General features: G+C 35.6%; 1 protein-coding gene across 2 annotated transcripts; it reads right to left on the bottom strand.

The window, feature by feature from the left end:
* Positions 1-5: 5 nt before the first annotated feature.
* On the bottom strand, positions 6-24,362 carry rnf34b (ring finger protein 34b). Of its 2 annotated transcripts, XM_058789037.1 has the most exons (8): positions 24,224-24,362; positions 10,312-10,536; positions 8,534-8,986; positions 5,647-5,709; positions 5,210-5,411; positions 4,467-4,496; positions 3,464-3,511; positions 6-2,075 (listed from the first exon to the last, which is right to left on the bottom strand). In XM_058789037.1, the coding sequence occupies exons 1-8, from the start codon at positions 24,227-24,229 to the stop codon at positions 1,885-1,887; spliced, it is 1,218 nt and encodes a 405-aa protein (XP_058645020.1). In that variant the 5' UTR covers positions 24,230-24,362; the 3' UTR covers positions 6-1,884. The 2 variants fall into 2 exon arrangements, with proteins under 2 accessions (XP_058645020.1, XP_058645021.1); XM_058789038.1 differs by lacking the exon at positions 3,464-3,511 and having other exon boundaries at positions 9-2,075.
* Between the last annotated feature and the right edge of the window lie 1,054 nt (positions 24,363-25,416).

The raw sequence follows: 25,416 nt of genomic DNA, 5'->3' as shown, positions 1-25,416 counted from the left end.
GGTACCATATTTTATTAAATTTAATAAATCATCTTTGAATTACCAAAATAAAAAGTTCCATACATTCCAAAATACAAAGACCAGATCCCAAAACGTCTTCCAGCGCTCAGTTTAAGTCACTGAATGTGTAATCTTGTCTGCTCAGCTAGAGCAGTTGCCTACTACCAAGTGACATCTTTTAGAGATAGCAGCATTAGAAACATACACATAAGCACAGTGTCAGTGTTGGGCAGACGGGTGTGGAGATGTTCTAGAAGCAAATTAAAAATAGTCTGATTATAGAAATACATGGATGTGACACCAGAATGTAATCAATAGAATTATTTGTGACTTATTTAAAATATAAACAACTAATTAAAAGTTGCTTACATTCAAGGAAAAACTGGAACGCTGAAGGGGAACGAAACATTTAAAAGAAAATGCAAGAAAAACTGGACAACAGAGGAAAATATATCCATATACTTTGTGTACATCTTTTTTTCACATGTATATAAAATCATTTATGTTTAATTGATTAAACGTTCCTTTATATTTGTTTGTCTAGCCAATACCACAGACATAACTTGTATTTGACTACAGAATTCACAGCAACAAAGGGCAAATTCTAGAGGAATCAAATAACAATTTTCTTTCCTCTTTATCAAATGTAAATATGCACAAAAAGGGAAAGAAACAGTTTATTTAACATAAGTAAAATCACGAATGCAATAGAGAACTGTGATACGTAAATCCATGTAGCACCGCTTGTGGAAATCTCTTCTGCCATGTAAATGTGGTACAATACAGCTCACCAAAAAACGCATGTCTTTCATGGTATTGCTGGAGATGAGGAACATCGAACTCAAAATGGTCTTTTTGACCCACTATAAAAACCGAATATTTTGCAAATGAAACCTACCAAGGCTTAAAGGTGCACTGAGATTTTTTTTACCAACTTCTATACCAATGAATAGTACTTTGACAAATGTTTTAATACTGTACACTCATGTGAGACTCTACAAAGGTGAACCTTCCTTATACCGTTGAGATCACATGACCAGCCTAACTTCCTTTACCTTGGTAACCACCCAGTTATCTGACACTTTTAATTAATCAAAAAAGACTTAGCACACCTTTAAGTAACTTGTATATGCAGCACAATGGAGACAAACCAACCACACACCTGGCGTTTGACAGATACTGCAAAATTTGATAAAAAAAGTAACTGAGGTTCCAGTAATAAGCTACATAGCGGCAGATGCTGGATTCCAGTGATTCTGTGAAAAAATACGATACAGTTTCTATAATCTTGCTATAAATAACTCTTCTGCTAGCTGGTCATTTGATCCGGTGTCATGGATGCTGATTTGTGGTATGGCAATAGCCGATTTAATACATGAAAATAACACGCTTATTAATAATATAGCACGTAAAAACGTAATCCAGAAGCCGTTCTGCACATTTCTACTTTGGCACCTACAGTACGTTCCCCCTTCACGCCAATGGTCTTAACTGCTGCTACAACAACATGCATCTTAATGGCAATCGGTTTCTCTACACAAACATGTAAAGATTTCTAATATTGCACATACAATAAGACATTTCCAAAAAGTTTACAGGAATGTACTGTAAACCACTTAAACTTTCATATTTTTATACGTTATTCCGCTAAATCTCCCATCTTCCCTGGGTTAGTAACCGCAGAAATGATTTCAAACGTGTCAATGAATGACCAAATAAAAATGGGTAGCAGGAAATGCTCTGTAAAGAAGGTGTGCGCAGTACAGGTTTCCACCACTTTGAATCTAAAGGGGCAGTTCATTGGTCCAGTCGTGGCCCCAGCCTGCTCGGTCCAGCAGGAAGCATCTGGTGTGTTGGTTTTCCAGTGGAGGTGAAGCTCACCGGTTAAGACTTGAAAACGTGCACCGCCCGCACCACGTACTGCCTGCAGATGGGGCACTCGCTCATCCTCTTGCCGCACTTGGTGCAGGTGACCATGTGACCGCACTCCAGCAGAACGCAGTCTATCACGGCATCCATGCAGATACGGCACAGGTTCTCATCAACGCCGCCCAGCTGAGCTACTTGTACACCATCTGCAAGACAATATATGGAAGGGTTGAGATCTTGTTTAATAGTCTATCGATCTTGTGTGTCTGCTCTGCTTGTGTGTAATGAGGTTTTCTTTCCGCCTTGGGAAAGATTGTTGTACATAGCTGCATATGCAATGACGTTTTACAAGAAATACGCAACATATTTTGAGCAGTAAAATGTGTAATTTAATTTTCATTAGATTAAAATGCTTAGATTAAAGTTCAATACAACTTAAAACTCAATCAGTTTTTATTCAAATTTAAAAAACACGAACATGTGAATTTATGTTAAAGGACATTAATTCTTTTTTTAAAATAAAGAATATAAATTAAGAAAGTTTACATTTAAATTCAGTTAAAATTTTATTTTCAGTTTTGAAAAACAAATCATTTTAAAATAAATTTAAATTCAGTTAAAATTTTTAATAAAAGCAGTTATAATGGAAATAAATAGGGATGTGTGCATTAAATATTCAAAAGCAGAAATTTTAATTTTTGTTAAAAAACATTCGTATTTCTTTAAAGATAAAGACAATAATTGATTTTTTTCTTTAAAAATAAAGAAAACAATTCAAAAAATATTTTCAATGAAACAGAATGAGTCAGAAAATATTCTTGAATCATCCCTTAATTTAATAATGTAAAGCAGTTCTAATATAAATAAATAGGGAAATGCACATTAAATATCTAAAAGCAGAAATGTGAATTTTTGTTAAAGGACAACAATTTAGACATGAATAAAAAATATTTTATTTTCAGTTTTATTCAATCATTTTAAATTAAAAGTCCTTATAAAACTGACATTTTTGATTAAAAACAAAAAACAAAGAGTAAATATTATTTTCTGTATTACTGAACCTGGAACATTCCTTTAACACACTGTCTTTCTTATTTGACATCCTTTTAGCCAGTCAATATCAGCGGTCAAATCTTTTAATGACTGATATACAGTATGTGCTTTCAACTCTCCTCCATGGCAGACTAAACCAGTATTTGCTGATGCCAGTCTTATTATATCTATTAATTGCCCTATAAAAAACCAAAACGATGCACATCCCTAAAGCATCTGAAACTTGGTCCCTCTCCAAAAAGCCACTTAATATATTGTCTGAGACTGGACAGCTATAATCTTCGGATCATTTTGGGCTGTTTTCCAAGCAGTGTTAATATAATTAATGAAGGCAAGGTGCAATTACAGTAATGTGACAAGCTATAAAAAGACAGACAGATCACATTAGGAGCAGAATTCATGACACAAATGTGATCATGCACGTGGAAACCACATATCAAACTCTCCCAGCATGCATTGGGAAGAGTCACTTTTCATTTATGATAATTAGATGATGGTAATGATGATGTTGGAGCCACATTAAAAAAAGGCTGAGTCTTACCTCCAATACCTCCATTGCATATAGGAGGAGGGTAAGCTATGACTTTGACTGACAAACACAGCAGTGAGAGAGTTAACATTATTAGCATTGGGCAGCCAATGTAAGCTCACATGCATATAGAAAACTTTTCACAAATTGTTACCCAGAAAGAAAAACATACTTCCATGTTATACATGATTCATGCTTTACCAGGTTGGTAATTAGTCCTGGTAGTACAGTTTTGATATTTTACACTGCACATTTGTAAAATAATGCATTTAAATTAGTGCTGTCAAAAGATTAATCGTGATTAATCTTTTCCAAAATAAAAGTTTTTGTTTACATAATATATGTGTGTGTACTGTGTATATTTATTATGCATGTATAAATACACACACATGCATGTATATATTTAAGAAAAATGTTACGTTTATATATTAAATATATTTATATATGATATAATTTATATGAATCTAAATATATACATGTAAATATTTTCTAAATATATGCTGTATGTGTGTCTTTATATATACATAATAAATATACACAGTACACGCACATTTATTATGTAAACAAAAACCTTTATTTTGGATGCGATTAATCGCGATGAATTGTTTGACAGCACTAATTAAAATATTTATTTTAAAATATTCAATATAATATGTATTTTTTAACATCTCAAATACCAGTGTTGTTATTGTTAAATGCAACTAAAACTATTAAAAGGAGATTCAGTAATAAAATAAAAAAAACTTTCAAATAACGTGTGCGAAAATTAAAAATGCTGCCTCTGCAACGAACAGAAATAAAATAAGTTACGTTGAAGTGACTAAAACTAAAATAAAAACTAATTAAAGGTAAAAAATAAAAAACAATACTACGGTAAAAAATAGAAAAACTTAAACTAAAATTAAACTGTAAAACAAAATAATACTACAATATAAATTAATATATAAAAATACTACTATAATAGTATATAAATAGCACTGCCAAGTACAATATATCAAAATATTGGTTTGCTTACCTGCAGCTAGGCTGTTGCTAACATTTTCCACTGCAAGGAAAAGAAAATGAGAAGAATCAATTTTATGGAGAGCAGAAGCCTATTTGAAAACCACATTAGCCACATCTGATTTTGGGCTGATCCTTGACTGATTCAATTTCATGTTGTTAATTCTCACATGCAGTCTGTCAAAAAGATTCGGAGACTGTGATGAAATGGCTGTATTCCTCGTCATCCATCACTCTTATTATATGACGCCAGCTGTGCTCTTTTCAGTCTGAACATCTACAAAAGCTGACCACTGAGTTTCCATCTCATTATTCTGCCAATTACATAGCCAGCAGAATATAAAATGGTCATATAAAGCACCCAAGAAACCTTTCATACTTTATTCTACTAATTCAACATAAAGAGCCTCTTCTAGCAGAAGGATGAAATTACTTTATAAAATAATTGAATCATGTTCTTACACCTAAAAATAAAGGTCCTTTTTTGGCATCTGTGGTTCCATGAAGAACCTTTAAAATCCATGGAACCTTTCCACTTCTTTATAATAGAAAAAGCTTTTTTAGATTATTCAGATGTTCTTCACGCTAAGAAAAATGATTCTTTTCAGAACTGTTCCCTGAAAGGTTCTTTTTGGAAGCCAAAAATCCTGTCCTAGCAGTGTCCTAACAATCCTTTTTTGCCTGTGAATGATGTAGATGTTTTAGATGTACTTTGGGAAGAGCTGTACGCTTTTTATGTGTGACGTCGGGTCTTACTTGATCTTCTGTTGAGTTCGTTCTCTCTGTAGAGACGATGGACGCGCTCCACCAGCTCCCATTTCTCACAGCAGCCTGAATAGTTGACAAAGTTGCGGGCGAGAATCTCCTTCAGCTGCCGCACCGTCAGGCTCTCGATGTCCTCCTCGTGGGACAGATCCGAGAGGGAGGCACGTGCTCGCCTCTGCGTCGCTGGGCTGGCCTGCTCGGGGACAGACATCAAGAGACACGTGGATGGATGGGTTATAGCGTTTAACTGCAGTTCCACCACACTGCTCATTTTGAACTCTGTAGATGTTGTTCTGAAGTATTTGCCAAACACTAAGCAGAGTTATTGGATGGCACTGAATTATTAATGGTAATGGTTGCTCAGTGAGAATCGAGGGTTTTAACCCAGTCGTGTTCACAGTTGGTGGATTTTGTCAGGTTTGTCTCACCTCCAGTATGTCGTCGTGAGGCTCCAGGTTGAGGAGGGAAACTGATGTAGCATCTCCATGGTCCTGAAGATAAAACAGAAATCAAGAACTTGTATCAGATTTACAGACTAGAACCTGATTAAAATCAGAGTGTGAGTGCAGACTGAGCTGTGTATTTATTTATTTAAATTTTTTATAGGACAGCGTAGAGAGGACAGGAAGCAAAGTGGGAGAAAAATAAAAAAAGATTTAATGTTCTATTTAAACACAACATCACAGCTTAATTAATAAAAATAAACCAAGCAATGAGAAATTAAAAATAAACATTAATAAAAATAAATTGAATTATATAAAATATAATTGATAAGAAAAATAACCAGCGTGTTATTTGAATATATTTCAAAATGAAATTTATTCCTGTGATGCAAAGCTTAATTTTCAGCATTACTGCAGTCTTCGGTGTCACGTGATCCTTCAGAAATCACTCTAATATGCTGATTTGCTGCTCAAGCAATGCTTCATATTATTATTAATGCTGAAAACAGTTGTGCTGCTTAATATTTTTTGTGGAAATCATACTTTATCAGATAATAAAGAACAGCATTTTAACATAATATAGTATAATATAAAAATTGAGATAATTACAAAAATACTCCTAAGATACATTACAAAATATTGTAAGCAATATTTAAATACCTAAATATATTTAGATGTATATTATACTAAAATTGTCTAATTACATAATAATTAATTATTAAATTAAATTTAAATAATCTATTTTATTCTAAATTCTGGATCACAACTTAAAGTAAATCATAAAAATATTATCCATTCTACTGGAATTGGGAAGTGTTTACCATGTAATAAAAATAAGTATTTTATGAAATTCTTAAGAGACCACTTAAAAAAAAAAAAAAACAAAGAAGCAACATTCACTTTAAATCTCCTTTACAACTACGAGTAACCTCTGTGTCAATGCAGTTTAATCAAACCGTCTTCCCATCACATCCTCACAATTAGCTTCCCTTGGTTCTGCAAACTGCACATCAAATAACACCACATTACAGAGTCAATCATTCATTCACTCTGATTGCAATAATTCCTTTCCTGTGTCACTCACATAGCAGCCGGTTTTTGTATGCTTTTTTGGGTCTCTCTTTCTTTATGTGCCGCATTCAGGACAATTAGCTAATGGCCCTGCGTTCTTCCTGTCTGCTGTCTGGCAGAAGAATGAGGAGAATCAGCACATGGACTGAGATCTCACACATGGGCCACATACAGACGGCGTGCAGCTTTGCTGGCTGGCTGCGTATTAATAATGAATGGGTCAGTCTGCCAACTCAGGCTCTGAAGTCACACTGGACCATCACAGGCTCTTCTCAAACACACACTTCAGGCAGATTTTACAAAGTTCGAGAACTTTGTCATTTGCCTCTTGAACTCATTTGCACTTTAAAGTCTGTGCTTTTAATCTGTAAGTGTTTTAAGTCACGTCTCACAGGAATTACCAGACAACCTGTTCCAACATTATGTAACCCGCTCAGCATGTCAGATCTAAAAAAAAAAAAAGGAAAAACAGCAAGGCTTAAACGTCACGGCTAGCCTCGTGGGGTACAGCTGTTTCCAGTATCCACGTGGTCGCGTCGCGTCAAAGCACGTCAGCACGGATTAATCTTTAGTAAGTGAGGGTTGTAAGCAGCTTAATAACTGTACAGACAACAGGAGTCAATAGATTATGGTGTAGAAATGTAGAAGATTGAGAAGAAATCCTCACTTTATGTATTCAGAAACATGCTACGTTTTAAAGTAAATGAAAACAACAAAGTGCGACTCGTGAGATGAGAAAAAACATTTCAGTCTCCCAAAATGGAAGTAGCTAAAACAATAACAGCAATCAAACAATACGGTCAGATGTATTTAACAATATGTACAGGAATGAAATTAGTTTGTTTGATTTTATTCAGCACATTTAACATGCAAAATGCAACGTGCATAGTAAGCATGCCAAACTATGTGACACAAAGCAACAAAAATTGACAGCAATGTTACAGTATTACATTAGAAATCAAGTTTTTTGGTCAATTTTTTCAATGTTAAAATACTTTTTTTTTTTTTTTTGACGCATAATGTGTCATTTTTCATCAGTTATTTGTTAGTTGAATTCTCCAAAAAGTGTTTTTAAAACACTTGGCACAGAAATTACACACTTAACCTTAAAAAATAAATAAATCAAACAAACATCCCAAGATAACTTATTTTATATAAAAAATCTAATTGAATGTAAAATAAATAAATAAATATTGTAAATAATAAACATATTTACAAAATTTGTATTAAAATTGCCTCATTAGAAACTACATTTAATTAATAATAATTAATTTAATAATTAATAATAATAATAATAATAGATTATAAATGCCGAATCACACATCTTTTAGTAAATAAAAAATATTATTCATTATACTGAATTTTCATTTTACTTTTAAAAATCATGAAAATTTTACCATGTTAAAAATGAGTAAAACAAAAATAAATCTTTCATGAAATTCTTTATAACTTACATCATTTTAAGCATCCAAATATTTTTTGGCCTATTTATAAAAAGTGACATTCAAAACAAAACGCTTGGCACTGTATACTGCAAATATTCTTGGCTCTTGTGACAAATTGTTTGTGATGTTGTGATGATTTCTATGTAAATGAATGTAAATAAATAAATTCAAAAGTAATTAAAATAAAATAAATATTTCTTTCTCTTCTTTCAATGCTTGTGATGTTCCTTATTTTGAAGTCACTTTGAATAAAACGTGTCGGCTAAATGAATAAATTTAAAAGTAAATGTAAATAAACGAAGTCAACTGCACACCGAAATGCATCGGAACACATTGCCTTCCGGAAAGCGCCTCACCTGATTGGTTGTCCCTGAGCTATCGCTGCGACTGAGAGCCTCTCCCTGAGACACGGCGACAGACAGCGCCGACTGCTGGGAGGAGGATCGTGCCGCGGAGGTGGGCGGCGTGGAGAGCGAGCGCGGAAGTGAGGGCAGACTGTCCGTATCCACTTCCGCTTCCGCCTCCGCCTCCTCTTCTTCCTCCTCCTCCTCCTCATCCTCCCCCATCTCCAGCTCAGCACCCAGATGGCAGAGCACCAGGTCCACCAGGTCCTCTTTCTCCCTGCAGGTGTCCGTGTTGATGTTTCGCAGCGTGAGGTACTGCCGCAGGTCTTTAACGCGGAGTCGCATTAACCTGGGCCGCTGGAAGGCCGTGCCCCACAGCAGGTGGCAGGTGGCGCAGCGCCGCAGGTTCTCCTGCAGCACAGAACACAGCGAGCAGAAGCTCTTCTTGCAGTCCGAGCAAACGTGCTGCGAAGAGAGAGAGACGATGAATCATTAAACAGCTAGCTAATATGTGTGCATTAGAGCGGTGATTTAATTACGTCATGCTTTAGGTGTTTTGATTGACACTGCCAGAACACCGACGCTTCGTTTTTCAAGACACTTTCAAACTCTCAGAAGCAGCTGAGGAGTCTCTGTTGGCAAGCCTGGTGTTGGTTATCAAATGCCACCATGCTGATAAATGAGCTGTTCAATCAAACCCTTGCACTCTGGCTTAATGTCAGTTCTATCCATCACGTCCCTTCATATGTGTGCTGGTGTGAGCGTCTGCAGATGCATCACGCAGTCTGGGCATCGGAGCGTCTGCAGACAGGTGTGAAAGCGCTGATAGGATTTCAAAACACTGATGCTTTATGGAAAAGTTAACACTCTGATTTTTCATCTCTCCTGTCCTTTGCCAGGAAATGAGGAATGCCAGACTTAGGAGGCAGATCAGATCCTCCACCTCCAGTGAGGTGCATTACAGTTATTCATCAAAATATAGTAAAGCTTAATATAACTTAGATAATATTTAATAATATTTCTATTTAAAATAATTGTTTCATAATGTCAGCAGGCATTAGTCCAGTCTTCAGTGTTACGATTCCGTGTTATGATTCTTCAGAGATGAAATGTGCTGATTGGCTGCTCAAAAACCATTTATTATTATTATCAAAAACTCAAAATGTGACATGATATGAATTAAGCACTACAAAAATAGAAATATTAAAATGCTCCAGTGAAAATTTTGATAGTAAAAACACTAATCCGTGAAAAAATGTAATCTATATCTATTCCATAATTCTATAACTTTCCATTGTGTTGACATTATTAACTGCACATAAAATTTTTTGTCCACTTTGCATTTGGCGTTACAGTCGGGATCACTAACATTTGCATATACACGCTCATGTTCTAGGCCAGCCGCCAGCCGAAAATAAAGTTTTGTGGAAATAAATGGTATTTAAATAAAAAAGAAAATAAAATTTAAAAACCTAAATAGTAAAATAATAAATAAAAAGTAAAAAATAAACATAAGGTTTAACAAATAATATTATTTATTGTTTAGCATGTTGTTTATCCAAAATTTGTCAATGAGAAATTATCACCAATTTTTTATTAAAGAATTCTGACCCATCAGCGCTTTAGACTAGTGGTTGCGTATGTTCTAGACACACACATTGTGTAGAACACATTTCATCCATGTAACTTCCCACTATCTTTTCCCTGTCATTTATGTCATCTCTCTACTTTCACTATCAATAAAAGACAAAAATACAAAAATCATACTCCACAAACCCCAGGCATCCTACCTTTCGTCTAAACACGGAGAAGGCCAGTCCGCAGGCTTTGCACGCCAGGCCTGCGCTTCCTGAGGTGGTGCTGCTGGGTGGGTAGGTGGAGTAACCAGCGCTGGGGGCGAAGCGGAACGGCCCGGCTCCGGCTCCAAAGCCTGGCTGCTGGGTGCGGACCGCCCCTGTGCCCATCACCTCGTTCAGCAGCCCGCAACATGACGCCCACATGGAGGAGGCCCCCGCCTGGAGAAGAAAGACATGTTAAAGATATGTTCAGATATAGGGCTGGGTATTGAGATAAACTTCAGATTCGAGTTTGATTCATTTGGATATATACCAGGTAAAGTACATGTCAATTTTTCTCAAGGAAAAAACTGAATCTTATCAGTTGGTACAGAACTACAATATTAAAGGTGAAAATTAACAACTGGTTTCCATACTAAAGGCCATTGCACACTGAGTCCGAAATTTTCGCATGTTGAAAAATCACGTTTACACACTGCCTCCGAAACTTGTGTCTGTCATAAAAAAATTTGGACCAGGTTTGATTTTCTGTGTTTTCACTTCCGTAGCAAGCATTTTGATAGGAAATGATGACGAATACACACAAGGAACTTTTTATAATAGCCTAATAACTTTTTTTAATGATGCAGGCTAACTTTTTTCCAATCCAGTTTTTTTTTTTTTTTAAACGGTGGCTGTCATGATGGATTAATTCAAACATACAACAATTACTGAAGAACAGGTTAAGTAAAACATGATTAGAAAGTAATATAATGCATATATTTAGCAAAGTTCTCCTCTCCAGAACCCCTTTTTTCTAGCTAACTATGGACATTAAATGGCTTTTCTGAGGTAAATGTAACATTACGTGACATTAGTTACAAGCCATTTTAATTGAGCGTTTTTGAAAAGTCATGAAAAATCTCGGTAAATTGTACTGTATCTTTCAACATAAATTCTGAGGTTTACTTTGTGCTGTAACTCATTTTTAAGACTTAAGAGGAAGAGTTGATCGGTTCACATGCGCTCCGCGCTGCCGCTTTGCTTGAAGCAGAAACACCGATCTGTCACGCCACATTACAGAGCGCCAAAGCTGCAATTTTGTAATAAAAATGACATCATTTGAAACCTGAGAATTCGTTTCATAGCAAAAGTAATAAAGCACAAAGCTTATTGCGACTTAGTGACACCTCAAATAATGCACAAATAATGTTTAGTGATGTTTTTCTCCGGCATAATCTGAAAAAGGAAGGACTAAATGACCGATTCTTGGGATTTAGGAATAGATATCGGTTCATTTTTTAATTTTATTTTACCTTTATTTTACCAGGAAAAGCACATTTTACAAGAGCATCCTGGCCAAGATTGCCAGCAACACAAAAACCCACAGGTCTTGCATGTAACATTCATCAATGCACACAAACAAAAATAAACGGTAACACTTTACAATAAGGTTCATTAGTTAACTACATTAGTTAACATTAACTAATAATAAACTGCACTTATACAGCGTTTATTAATCTTTGTTAATGTTAATTTCAACATTTACTAATACATTATTAAAATCTTGTTAACATTAGTTAATGCACTGTGAGCTAACATGAACTAACAATGAACATCTGTATTTTTATTAACGTTAGCGAAGATTAGTAAATACAGTAACAAATGTGTTGCTCATGGTTAGTTCATGTTAGTTAATACATTAACTAATGTTTAACTAATGAACCTTATTGTAAAGTGTTACCAAATAAACTAACAAATAACAATAAAGAAAAACGATACATATCCAAATCAAACAAAACATCTACAACCAGATGTTTCTACCTCCAAATAATTTAAAATCCCTTTAAAAACCAGCTCCCTAAGCTTCAACTTATTTTGTAAATTATTCCAGGGAGAGGGAGCAGCAAATTTAAATGCATTTTTCCCCAGTTCAGTGCGCACTATACTGGAACAGACAGTAAGCAAAAATTCTGGGACTGAAGACTATAACTACTACAATCATCAAAATGCGAATTAAAATAGAGTAATCAATAGTGTTTTTTTATTTATTTAAAAACAATGTTTTTATAACCTAAATTTGTTCCCGGGGTATTCAGATATGGAGTGTGTTATGACAAAGCAATGGCAAAAACTACCCCAGAGGGTAGATTTGTTTGCCAGACACAGATGAAATCAGGCACATATGCTTCACAAAACTTCACATTATGTAACTTGTATCATAAACAACTGAATGCACTCAACTTCAACACTCATAAACTCTGAGCTAGTAATCAACTAAAATGAATCAATGCTTTGCAGGCCTTAAGTGAATCCTCAAGGAACATGATACAGTGTAAATGGCTGTTAGAGCAAGACGAGGCCCGACTAATTCTTAGCACGCATTTGGAGCGTTAAAGCGGTGTCAGTACAGCAAAATGGCCATGAGAGCTATACAGCTGAGATTAATGGATATGTCTCAGGTTTCAGCCAAATGCATGTGCAAACCAAACAATGCTTTCATAAGAATCATAAAAAGCAGACATTACCAGGCCTATTCTTTCTCTCCCAATGGTCTGGGATTTCTAAGAGCTTTCATTTACTTAAGGTGTAAATTTAGAAGATGTTGGTTAAGTCAGTAAGCTTTCACTCTGCCTGATGTTTCATAACACAGCTAACATACAGTATGATTTTACTATAGACATGAACTTCCCTAAAATCATGATCTAACTTAATGTAAAGTAAGATCTATATTTATTTTGATGTTGTTTATCTGAAATAGGGTGTACCACAAAAAAATATTTCATATTTCAGTAAATAAGTAAAACAGAAAAAGAGGTAGCCTATAAAAGTGTTCAGATATAGGTGAAAAAACTAAATAAATAAATAAATAAAAATAATTTCTTCTTATGGATATTTGTGCTACTAACCCTTTTGAAAAACATCTTAAAGTTGCGATGAAATAAAATAGTGACAGATCTTTTCTTCTGTGTTGTGAAGTTTATTGAAAGATTATTGAAAAAAAAAAGTGGTTCTGTTCATTGGTTGTTGATTGGATGGAGGCAGATCTGAATGCAAGCTTGATGTTGATTGTCAAAAGAAGCAGCGTTTAAGGTGAACTAAATGATTTGGAGAAATCCGACACAAGTAACGAGTTTGATGAGGCCTGAGTTTGTTTTCTGGTCCAGCTCGGTCCATTTAGAAGGTTTTTGGGCACTTTTCAGTCATCAGTCTAAGACCACTTTAAACCATCAACTAGGTTTAAGTGTCTCAAACAAAACAATTCAGGGTATCATCTCAGAGAGTCACAAAACCACTTTCATTTCATTCTTCGAAACGACATATTCGTTCACTCTTCCCAGCCCTTTCCGGAATGCAGAAATCCTGACAATATTCAGGAAACAACTGAAAAGTTATCCTCACTGTTCTAGCTTCTAAATAAATGACTTAAACTTTGTATTATCAGACCTAAAACCCCCACATGTAATAAATTAGAACACTGTCTAACACTTGACGGCTGCTCTGTCAATTCTTCGTCATCAGTTAGGAACCTAGGTGTGCTATTTGATAGCAATCGTTCCTTTGACAGCCACTTTTCTAGCATTTGTAAAACTGCATTTTTTCATCTTAAAAATATACAGTGAGGAAAATAAGTATTTGAACACCCTGCTATTTTGCAAGTTCTCCCACTTAGAAATCATGGAGGGTCTGAAATTGTCATCGAGGTGCATGTCCACTGTGAGAGACATAATCTAAAAAAAAAATACAGAAATCACAACGTATGATTTTTAACTATTTATTTGTATGATACAGCTGCAAATAAGTATTTGAACACCTGAGAAAATCAATGTTAATATTTGGTACAGTAGCCTTTGTTTGCAATTACAGAGGTCAAACGTTTCCTGTAGTTTTTCACCAGGTTTGCACACACTGCAGGAGGGATTTTGGCCCACCTCCACACAGATCTTCTCTAGATCAGTCAGGTTTCTGGCCTGTCGCTGAGAAACACAGAGTTTGAGCTCCTCCAAAGATTCTCTATTGGGTTTAGGTCTGGAGACTGGCTCGGCCACACCAGAACCTTGATATGCTTCTTACAGAGCCACTCCTTGGTTATCCTGGCTGTGTGCTTGGTCATTGTCATGTTGGAAGACCCAGCCTCGACCCATCTTCAATGCTCTAACTGAGGGAAGGAGGTTGTTCCCCAAAATCTCGCAATACATGGCCCCGGTCATCCTCTCCTTAATACAGTGCAGTCACCCTGTCCCATGTGCAGAAAAACACCCCAAAGCATGATGCTACCACCCCATGCTTCACAGTAGGGATGGTGTTCTTGGATGGTACTCATCATTCTTCTTCCTCCAAACACGTTTAGTGGAATTATGACCAAAAGTTCTATTTTGGTCTCATCTGACCACATGACTTTCTCCCATGACTCCTCTGGATCATCCAAATGGTCATTGGCAAACTTAAGTCGGCCTGGACATGTGCTGGTTTAAGCAGGGGAACCTTCCGTGCCATGCATGATTTCAAACCATGACGCCTTAGTGTATTACCAACAGTAACCTTGGAAACGGTGGTCCCAGCTCTTTTCAGGTCATTGACCAGCTCCTCTCGTGTAGTTCTGGGCTGATTTCTCACCTTTCTTAGGATCATTGAGACCCCACAAGGTGAGATCTTGCATGGAGCCCCAGTCCGAGGAGATTGACAGTCATGTTTAGCTTCTTCCATTTTCTAATGATTGCTCCAACAGTGGACCTTTTTCACCAAGCTGCTTGGCAATTTCCCGTAGCCCTTTCCAGCCTTGTGGAGGTGTACAATTTTGTCTCTAGTGTCTTTGGACAGCTCTTTGGTCTTAGCCATGTTAGTAGTTGGATTCTTACTGATTGTATGGGGTGGACAGGTGTCTTTATGCAGCTAACGACCTCAAACAGGTGCATCTAATTTAGGATAATAAATGGAGTGGAGGTGGACATTTTAAAGGCAGACTAACAGGTCTTTGAGGGTCAGAATTCTAGCTGATAGACAGGTGTTCAAATACTTATTTGCAGCTGTATCATACAAATAAATAGTTAAAAATCATACATTGTGATTTCTGGATTTTTTTTTAGATTATGTCTCTCACAGTGGACATGCACCTCGATGACAATTTCAGACCCTCCATGATTTCTAAGTGGGAGAACTTGCAAAATAGCAGGGTGTTCAAATACTTATTTTCCTCACTGTATCTAAATTGAGACTTATGCTCTCAAAGTCAAATGCAGAAATGTTAATTCATGCATTTATGACCTCAAGGTTAGATGATTGTAATGCTTTATTAACTCCAGATGGTCCAAAATGCAGCAGCTAGAGTTCTTACTAGAACCAGGAAGTATGACCACATTAGCCCGGTTCTGTCAACACTGCACTGGCTCCATACTAAAAATCGAATAGATTTTAAAATCTTGTTAATTACTTACAAAGCCCTGAATGGTTTAGCTCCTCAGTACTTGAGCGAGCTCTTATCACATTACAGTCCTTCAAGTCCTCTACGATCTCAAAACTCTGGCCATCTGATAATACCTAGAATTTCAAAATCGACTGCGGGCGGCAGAACCTTTTCCTATTTAGCGCCAAAACTTTGGAACAATCTATCTAACACTGTTCGGGAGGCAGACACACTCTGTCAGTTTAAATCTAGATTAAAGACCCATCTCTTTAACCTGGCGTACACATAATACAGTAATAGTAACAGAATACTTCTAATATTCAAAAATCCGTTAAAGGATTGTTAGGCTGCATTAATTAGGTCAACCAGAACCGGGAACACTTCCCATAACACACAATGTACTTGTTACATCATAAGAAGAATGGCATCTACGCTAATATTAGTCTGTTTCTTTCTTATTCTGAGATCACCGTATCCATCCGATCCAGTCCGTATCCAGATCAAATGGTGGATCAGCACCTACAGATGACCTCTACAGCCCTGAACATCAGCGGAGGTCAAGACACCTAGATGAGCCCCAGACACAGATCTCCAGTGAAGACCTTGTCTCCTAGACAGCCATCGGGACAAACCACAGGAACCAAATGAGGCCTCTACACAATCTGACTTTGCTGCGGTTGGAATTGAACTGCTGGTTCGTCTGGTCAGAGGAGAACTGGACCTCCAACTGAGCCTGGTTTCTCCCAAGGTTTTTTCCTCCATTCTGTCACAGAGGGAGTTTTGATTCCTTGCCGCTGTCGCCTCTGGCTTGCTTAGTTGGGGACACTTAATTTCCAGCGATATCATCGATTTGATTGTACAGATACTATTAGAACTGAACTGAGCTGGACGATGACATCATAGAATTCAATGATGAAATGCCTTTAACTGAAAATTGAGTGTTTAATCTTATCATTATACATTATTAACAAACTGTTTTCCTAAGTTGCTTTGACACAATCTGTATTGTTAAAAGCGCTATATAAATAAAGGTGACTTGACTATTACAAGCACTTATAGTGTTTATTTGCCTATTTATGATGAACTGTTTGATGTACTCCTTATTTGTAAGTCGCTTTGATTAAAAGTGTCTGCTAAATGAATAAATGTCAATGTAAAACTCTGAACGTCTTTTATTAATTTGGTGCCACTAACATGTCAAACCTCTGCAAATCCAGTGATTATTTACTTCATTCTCTGAAGCACTTGTTGTATCAAACTGGTACCTTGTAAAAAATAACTGTCTCTAGGCAGACTGAAAACTCACAGAAGCTCAGATTCATCCATGGTCAGTGAATGGACAGTAACGCTCAACAACATGCATAAGGCTTCAAAACAAATAAAAAACTTTTTACAGGCAGTAACATTCATTGTTTCTTTAATCAATAAACCCTCATGCAAACATCACTGTATTGATACTATAAACACGGTCACCCAGCTGACTGGCAGCTTTCTGTGACCCAACATGGCGTGATGTCTTGTCTCAGAATAACACTCCGGAGGTGGGGGGTGGGGGGAGGCTGGTGATGGAAGAATGCATCTTCTGTTTAAGAGCAGGACAATCGATGAGCTGAAATGAGCATACATGCATCCTACGGTGCAGCGCAACAGAGAGAGAGAGAGAGATGGGCTGAGGGGATCAAATCTGTTGTTGCCCTTTCACACAGTACAGAGCAGGTTAAACCAGGCGGAGCTCTCCGTTTGCCCCGTTTGCCTTTGTTGTTTATACACTTACATAATGCAGGCCAGCACTACTGTTTGCATCTTTCTGTATGTGCAAGCACACAACAATAGCTAATATAGTGATTCTTTCTCTTATATAGAAAGACAACAGAGCACAAAATAAAATAATAAAATAAATATAATATAAAATAAAAAAACTAAATTTAGGCTACTATAACATTTAAATTAAAATAATACCAAGGTTGCATTTATTTGAGTAAAAAACAGTAGTACTAGTGATAATAGTAATATTTTGAAATATTTTTGCAATTTAAAATAACCGTTTTAAAATAGAATTTATTCCTGTGACACAAAGCTGGATTTTCAGCATAACTACTCCAGTCTTCCGTGTCACATGATCCTTCAGAAATCATTATTATCAATGTTAAAAACATTGTTTTGCTTCTTGATATTTTTGTGGAAATTCTGATCATTTATTTTTTTCAGGATTCTTTGATGAATAGAACAGCATTTATTTGAAATATAAATCATTTGTAACATTATAAATGTCTTAACTCTTACTTTTGGTCAACTTATTAATTTTTTGTTCTTTTTTTTTTAATTAACAAAGCAGTACTTTTGAACAGTAGTGTTAGTGTATATTTGTTATATAAAATGTCTAGCAGTTAGTCTTTATAATCACTGTCTAACTAAGCCATTTCAACAACCACAACCCTTTATGCTGAAATGTGTGCTGGCAGGTCACTCGTATTTCCTGTTTATCAGATTCTAAATAATGTTGGCTGTTTATGAAGTGCGGGTTGGCTTTGAGTGGAGTCCCTCTGGCAGTGCGCTCAGTATTTGAGCAGTATGGCAGTTAGCGTGATCTCCGTGTTGCGTAACATAAGGTCAGAGCTTGAAGTCGCTGCTCGTGCTTCGGTCTGGCAGAGAGCCGGTGCCACGGCTTCCCTCTGTCACTTCAATTAGAGCCCCGTGAGCTCAGCGAGGCGGCCACGTCCATCACAAAACCACCTCTACACCCAACATCTCTCTTGTTTAATTATGCATTTGTTACCAGGGCTATTGTAGATAACTAAAACTAAAATCATTAAAAAAAAAAAAAATTTTGTTGCTTCAAATAATATAAAAGTTAACTGAAAAAAAAAAAAGAAATTCTAAAAAAAGGCAACATTTCTAATTTTTGTTAAGTTTAAGTCGATATTATAAAATAACCAAAATTAAAATAAAATTACTACAATTTCAAATTAAAGTGAAAAAGAAATAAAAACTATTTTAAAATAATACAAACTATAGTAGAATCTAAATAATCATAAAATAACACTGTTTGTTACTTTAAACATTCTATAGCCTGTATAATAACAGAACATGAAGTAAAGTGTTATTTTTAAACTTAATATGCATTTTAAACATAATTTATATATTTTTTTATTAATTATAGAATTTAATTAATTTTTATAACTTATTATAACTGGTTACAATTATCCCTATGATATTATGAATTAATTATTCAATTTAAAAATCCTAATTAAAGAAAAATATTTTTAAAAACAAAGATATAATAACTGTAATAATAGCAATAATAATAATTCCAAAATTATGTACATAAATGTTATTATAAATCAAAACGCAACGTCATGTCATAAAAAGGACAGTCAAACTGAATAAGAATTATGAGTTAATAATCAATATAAGATATAAACATAAATAATGGGTTACAACTATCCTTATAACATTATGCATAAACGATTAAATAAAAAAAAAGTGTTAATTAAAAGAAAAATATTAAATACAGAGTAAATAAAGTTAATAAATAAAAGAGACAAGAATATAATAATAATAATAGTAGTTACAGATTTGTCTTCTGCAATAAACAAATGTAACCCTAGTAGATACGATGAATTATCACTTTCATCAGCCATGCTGAATTTGCTGTCATAAATCAAAAACACAATGACATATAAAGCAGACTAAGAATTATGGGTAGGTCAAAAGAAGTCACCCACTGTGATAGTTACAAAGGGCTTTGAAAGATTCAACATCATGCATCAAAGGACACATTTACGACACTATATGCAACTGATTATTTAAGTTATGTGCATTAAGAATATCTTCATAATGCACTATATAAAGGCTTCAAAGAGGAAATTACAGAAACGACTGACCAAACAGATAGAAAAAGCATCACATTCACGTTCCAGTGTTTGTTTATATAACTGCGCATATCGTCTGGCTTGCAAAAGCACATCTGACCCAGCAGCACCGGCGACGGTCGTTTCTGACAGGTTGACAGTCTCCTGCTTTTAGAGGTCTGATTCCTGATGACCAGACCAAGAGAAAAACAGAGCGTTACAGTTCCCCTAAGTCACGATTCACTGCACGGTCGAGGACTCATCTCAAAGCGAATCTTACGGTAAATGCTTATTTTTAATTGATGAGCACACTTGACTCCAGAGAACTGAATTCAGACTAATGTCTCCAGGCTGCGCTCACGGTATAATACATGCAGAAACTTATAACTGCATTAAGCTCTGAGAGTAAGACAACTCGACAAGGTCTGTTCCACTTGAGCCTGATGTTTCTTAAAACAATGAATCAGCACTTTTGATTCACAATGGAATAATGGAAAAGCCAATTCTCCGTCTCTCCTCTCACCTGCAGCGACAGGCTCTGGAAGAACTAAGGCGTGGAGAAACCCTTCCCACGGACAGAAATGCATGACTTCTAATGACTTCTGTTCTGACTAATGAGCATTCACATGAGAGTGCATAACTAATTACACCAGCAGATATGGGACTGAGCAGCTTTGAACATGTTGGTTTTAGAAATGTTTTTTTGAAGCTAACAAAAATGTTCTAAAAACACCTTCCTAGCATTCCCATTAAGGTATGAAAATGTTATTTTTGAATGTTTTCGGTACATTCAAAATGTTCTTTAAAAAAAAAAGAAAAAAAAAAAAAAAGTTTTTCTTGGTTATGTGAAGAGAAACCATTAAGAGAATGTTCAGTTTTATAATTTTGCAAAAAATATGGTACTTTTATATTAATATTAATGTTACTTTCGAATGTTCTCTGAACAATCTGAAACAATTAGGAAGCAGTAACATTAGAATAATGTCCAACTAAAATATTGAAGAAAAACGTTCAATGAATGATATATAAATAACGCTTTTGTGGAAGAACATTTGTTTATAACTTTGTCTGTTAGCTGTGAATAGTTTATCCAAAAATGAATAATCAAGCCATAAAACTGATTCATATTACACTAAATATAGTATAAAAAGCCTGTTTTGTTCTGTAATGGTGGTTTTTGGAGCATATTCACTATAAACTGTCCTTATTTGGAAAATAGATATGTGAAGATATAAAAATTCACTTTTCCATTTCATGAGACATGAGCATGAGTAAATAATGACAAAATTTTCATTTTTTGATGAACTATTCCCTTGCTGGGATCTAATAAGTCATCTTTAATAGTATTCAGACAAAGGTAGCAAGACAAATCTTTCTTTTTTATTAAATGTAAATTTTAAAAAAAGAAAAGAAAAATCTTCATAATCATCAGTAGATTTTTTTTTTTTTCTGGCTCGCTTTATTACAGAATGACTGGCATTTCCAATAATGATCATCTAGTGGAGCGAGATATGCCATCCCATTTCCATTGCTTTTTAATATTAAACAGATGAAAGCAGATTATCTCCATCTGAAACTTTTCCAGACTTGTGTTCAACTCCTTGTCCAGATATTTAAATAATGACTTCAGCTATAGTGTGGACCAGATATCAAATACTTTTTGGCAAAATAGCCTAGAATATGAATGAGAAGATTAATATCATTGCCTGCTGTGAGTAATATTGCACAATATCAAAGTTCCAAAATACCTCCAGAAACAATTCCTAATTTAGATAACTGAATAATTCACAATTTCACATATAAAAACCCAGATGCTTCCGTCTTATGTCTGATTCGAAAAGCTTTTCTGCTCAGATTAAGCAGAAGCACTGTCACAGAAGAGTGGTTATCCTCAGAAAAAGCTTTCTTTCGGAAGATAGTTCGTCCTTTTGCTTCCCAGGGAGAATCTGTGCTTTATAACACAGTGTCATTACATAAACCACAGAGAGAAACAAAGCCAGACAGTGGAGCTCTTATGAATGAGAGGAATTATTCATAAACCTGAATTATCTGACACGTGATTAACCCTCTAATTATACCCACTCACGCTTTCCTTCAAGGCTGCTCCCCGAAGGAGTGAGGTCAATGCTAAGTAAAAAAAAAAACTGCTTCATAATTTAATGGAAATGAGAGTGTATTTGAACGAATTTAGTCATTATGCGCTAAACTTAAGCTCATTGCTGCCAAAAATCTCATCGCAATCATCTGACCATTTCTCGCCTGCAAATAAATCACATTATATCAGCAAATTCCCACAATTAAACTAAAAAATATTTTAAATACCACCGTGACTGCTGTCATCGCATTCAAACAAACCATCTCTAAACATCATAAACCACTATTCTCACATCATATTCATCATATCATAATTCAACTGTGACGTTTTCGACCTCTGCTCCTTGCGACTGCGCAACTTTTCATAACAGCTCATAATCACTATGCAGTGTTACAGTTTTAATGTTTTAATGAGAGGATTCACCTCTGTCTGAGGAAATTTTCAATTTATAATAACTCTTAGTCATTTTCACTTTCACGCTGCAACATTCCACTATTATAATGAAGTCATAACCACTATGCCAAAGTTCAATTGTGATGTTTTAGAAGAAGAATTATGTTTTAGTGTACACTCATATCAGTCTATCCAATCATCACAGTCATTTTCATCAATACATCAACATCAATCTTCATCAATAATTAAAAGGAGACATTTTACCCATTAATATCTGAACTCCGCCAGATATCACAAACAGAATCAGTCATTTTCATTACTATTGTTATGTCATAATCACCATTCCATAATCGAAATGTGACATTTTAGGCATGACTGTTTGAACTATTGGTCTAATTACACCTAATAACGCCTCTGTTTATCAATTTGCACTGGTTACCAATAGCTGCTCGCATTAAATTCAAGGCATTAATGTTTGCCTACAGAACCACCACTGGCTCTGCACCCCTTTGCCTAAACTCATTACTTCAGACTTATGTGCCTCTAGAAGCTTGCGTTCTGCAAGTAAACGATGCATTATTGTGCATCCCAAAGAGGCACAAAATCACTTTCACTGACTTTTTCATTAACTGTTCCCTGCTGGTGGAATGACCTGCCCAACTCAATCCCAGCAGCTGAATCCTTCGCCATCTTCAAGAAACGGCTAAAAACTCATCTCTTCCATCTTTATTTGACCCTCTAACTCTAACACTCTCTATTCTAATTCTATTTTATCTATCGGTCTTCTTTTTATTAAAAACAACAAAAAAACACACATTTGACCCTCTAACTTGCTTGCTATTCTATCTACTTGTTTCTTATATATTAAAAACAACAAAAAAAACACTAGGTTTCTTTTTTTTCTAAGTTCTATCTACTCGTTTTCTTTAAAAAAAAAAAAAAAAACTTTTTATGTGTATTGCGTTAGGCTAACCGAGACTTATCATAGCATTATTGTTGCTCTTTTGTTGATTTTGATTGCTTCTAATGTCCTCATTTTTAAGTCGCTTTGGATAAAAGAGTCTGCTAAATGACTAAATGTAAATTATAACATCTCTGCCCGATATCACAAACAGAATAAACATTTTCATCACTATTCTGATGCCATAATCACTACGCCATATTTCAGATGTGACGTCTTATTAGGGAAACCACTTTCATTCTTTTACGACTGTTAACTGCATTCTTGAGTCTAGCACTAATCACAATCAGAATCACATTCATTTTCATAACTTCCATTGATGATATCCTGATTCTGACTCACAATCAATTCTGACGTCATAATCACGGTGTTATAATTTAATTGTGACATTTTAGTCGGGGAAATCATTTCTGCCTCTCATGAATGAGTCTAGCAATCATCACATTCAGAATCATAATCATTATGACCTTCTGATGGCATAATCACCATGCACATAATTAAAATTTTAGTAGGTGAAACATATCTGAAACACTGGTCCACTGATAGTAGCCTGATAACCACTCAGAAGGGAAATCACTTCTGTCCCTCATGAACTTACATGCCCAGAGAGCCTAGCAATCATCACAATCATTTCATCACCGCTCTGACGTCATAATCACTAAAACCACGTTTGGTCGCAATACTGACGTCATAATCACGCTGCTATCATTTAATTGTGACGTTTTAGTAGGGGAAATCACTTCTGTCCCTCATGACTGTCTGTCTGAGCTGCTTGTCCATTCATATCAGCTCATCCCGTGACTGCTGGCAGAGACTATCCTCCAATCTCATTAGAGAAGTGCTGCGATAAACTGGGTTATGATGATCACTGCTCGCTTGAACACGCTGTTCCAAGCGCCCACTGGACAAATCAAGCTGCACCTGTCCTGATATCTACTGATACCGATAGTAGCAAATCTCCTGCTAAACGATCACAAATGCAGCTGTCACCCAAGCAAACACTCTTAATGCAAGAGCATGCCGAAGACGGAAGAACGCACGCATTGCTATTATCTGCACACATCATTTGATGCATCCAAACTGATGCAACTCTTAAGAAGAAGTCTGGCTGTTGACATATTAAACGTCAAGCAGCCTTCCGGAAATTATTTTGGTGTGTCCACGCAGATGGCAAATCTCGCCGATGTCAGTAACAAATCTGACATCTACTTCTTTTTACATACCTTCATTGCAACTCCCTTCCTCGAATACTGTCGAATATTAAAGTGATTTTCATCGCAAAGACGCTCAGGAACACTCCATTACGTCTTCTCTTTCTATCATCCTTGTGTGTGTGTGTGTAGAAAAGAGCATAACGTAATGGCAAAGCGCGGATCCGCCAATCCTGAAATAGCAAGGCCCGCTGGTATGTATAGCAGCCAATCAGCGTCGCTCTCGCCGGCTAGTGGGCGTGTCTTAGCGACACGCATGTGTGCAGGCATCGGTTTGATGCAGCGACACTGTAGTGCGACCCTTAACTGTTTCTCAACGTATTTGCAAACAGATTAAGTGTAAAACGATGATAATTATGTCCAGCTCTAATTTGCATTTCCCTGTCCGTGCTAATTAAGTCTCCGCTCTCAGTTTCATTAATAAGGAAACTGTCTTAATGTGCGAATTGTTCAGCCTTTGAACATTGTATTGGAATTTCTTCGCGTCAGACTTTTTAAACAAGCTGTTGTTGAAGTTTTTAAAATTTTTAAAAATGTAAAAAAAAAAAAAAAAAATTCTTGCGATATATAAATGTGTATAAATGTATACATATAATATATCATATTATAATAGAATATATATATATATATATATATATATATATATATATATATATATATATAAAAATAATAAACGATTACGCTGTTGTGTTTATTATCTGCGTAACGTCCGTCGCCGGCGGAAAGCGGTCTAGCAGCATGTTGCTATGGTTACCTCTTTAAACGAAAGCGATTTCTTTTCGCGAGCGTTTATAGTGAGCTCTGACTAACTTTTAATCTGAATTTTGTGGTTATTGAAACACTAGAGACAGTTAAACGGTTATGATATAAATTGGCTGCTGTTTGTTTGGTCTACAGTCCGCACTGGAACGTGCTGGAATGTTCTAGCAGAGACGAGGTATTTCACAATTAATCCTCACTCAAACACCATATGTTTCAAAACTCATATTAGCTGTCCGGTAATGTTTTAACATGTCAAGACAAGCCATTTGAACTCAGAATGTATTTATAACTAAATATTTAATAACATGCTTTGAATAATAAAGTAAATAGAGCATGCTCATCAACTTTCATAAATAAAATGAATTTACATTAGTCATTTAGCAGACGCTTTTAACCGAAGCGACTTACAAATGAGGACAATGGAAGCAATCACAATCAACAAA

The sequence above is a fragment of the Onychostoma macrolepis genome, chromosome 10 (genome assembly GCF_012432095.1).
Source record: "Onychostoma macrolepis isolate SWU-2019 chromosome 10, ASM1243209v1, whole genome shotgun sequence".
Classification (NCBI taxonomy): Eukaryota; Metazoa; Chordata; class Actinopteri; order Cypriniformes; family Cyprinidae; genus Onychostoma; species Onychostoma macrolepis.
The sequence above is the reverse complement of the archived record's forward strand: the minus strand, read 5'-3'. Positions and strand labels throughout refer to the sequence as shown.

Excerpts from the sequence above, each read along its gene's own strand:
- rnf34b (XM_058789037.1), bottom strand. Across the intron at positions 5,710-8,533 it reads GCTCAGGGACAACCAATCAG|GACCATGGAGATGCTACATC; the intron begins GTGAGGCGCTTT and ends TTTTATCTTCAG. Across the intron at positions 2,076-3,463 it reads ATGCAATGGAGGTATTGGAG|ATGGTGTACAAGTAGCTCAG; the intron begins GTAAGACTCAGC and ends ATTGTCTTGCAG.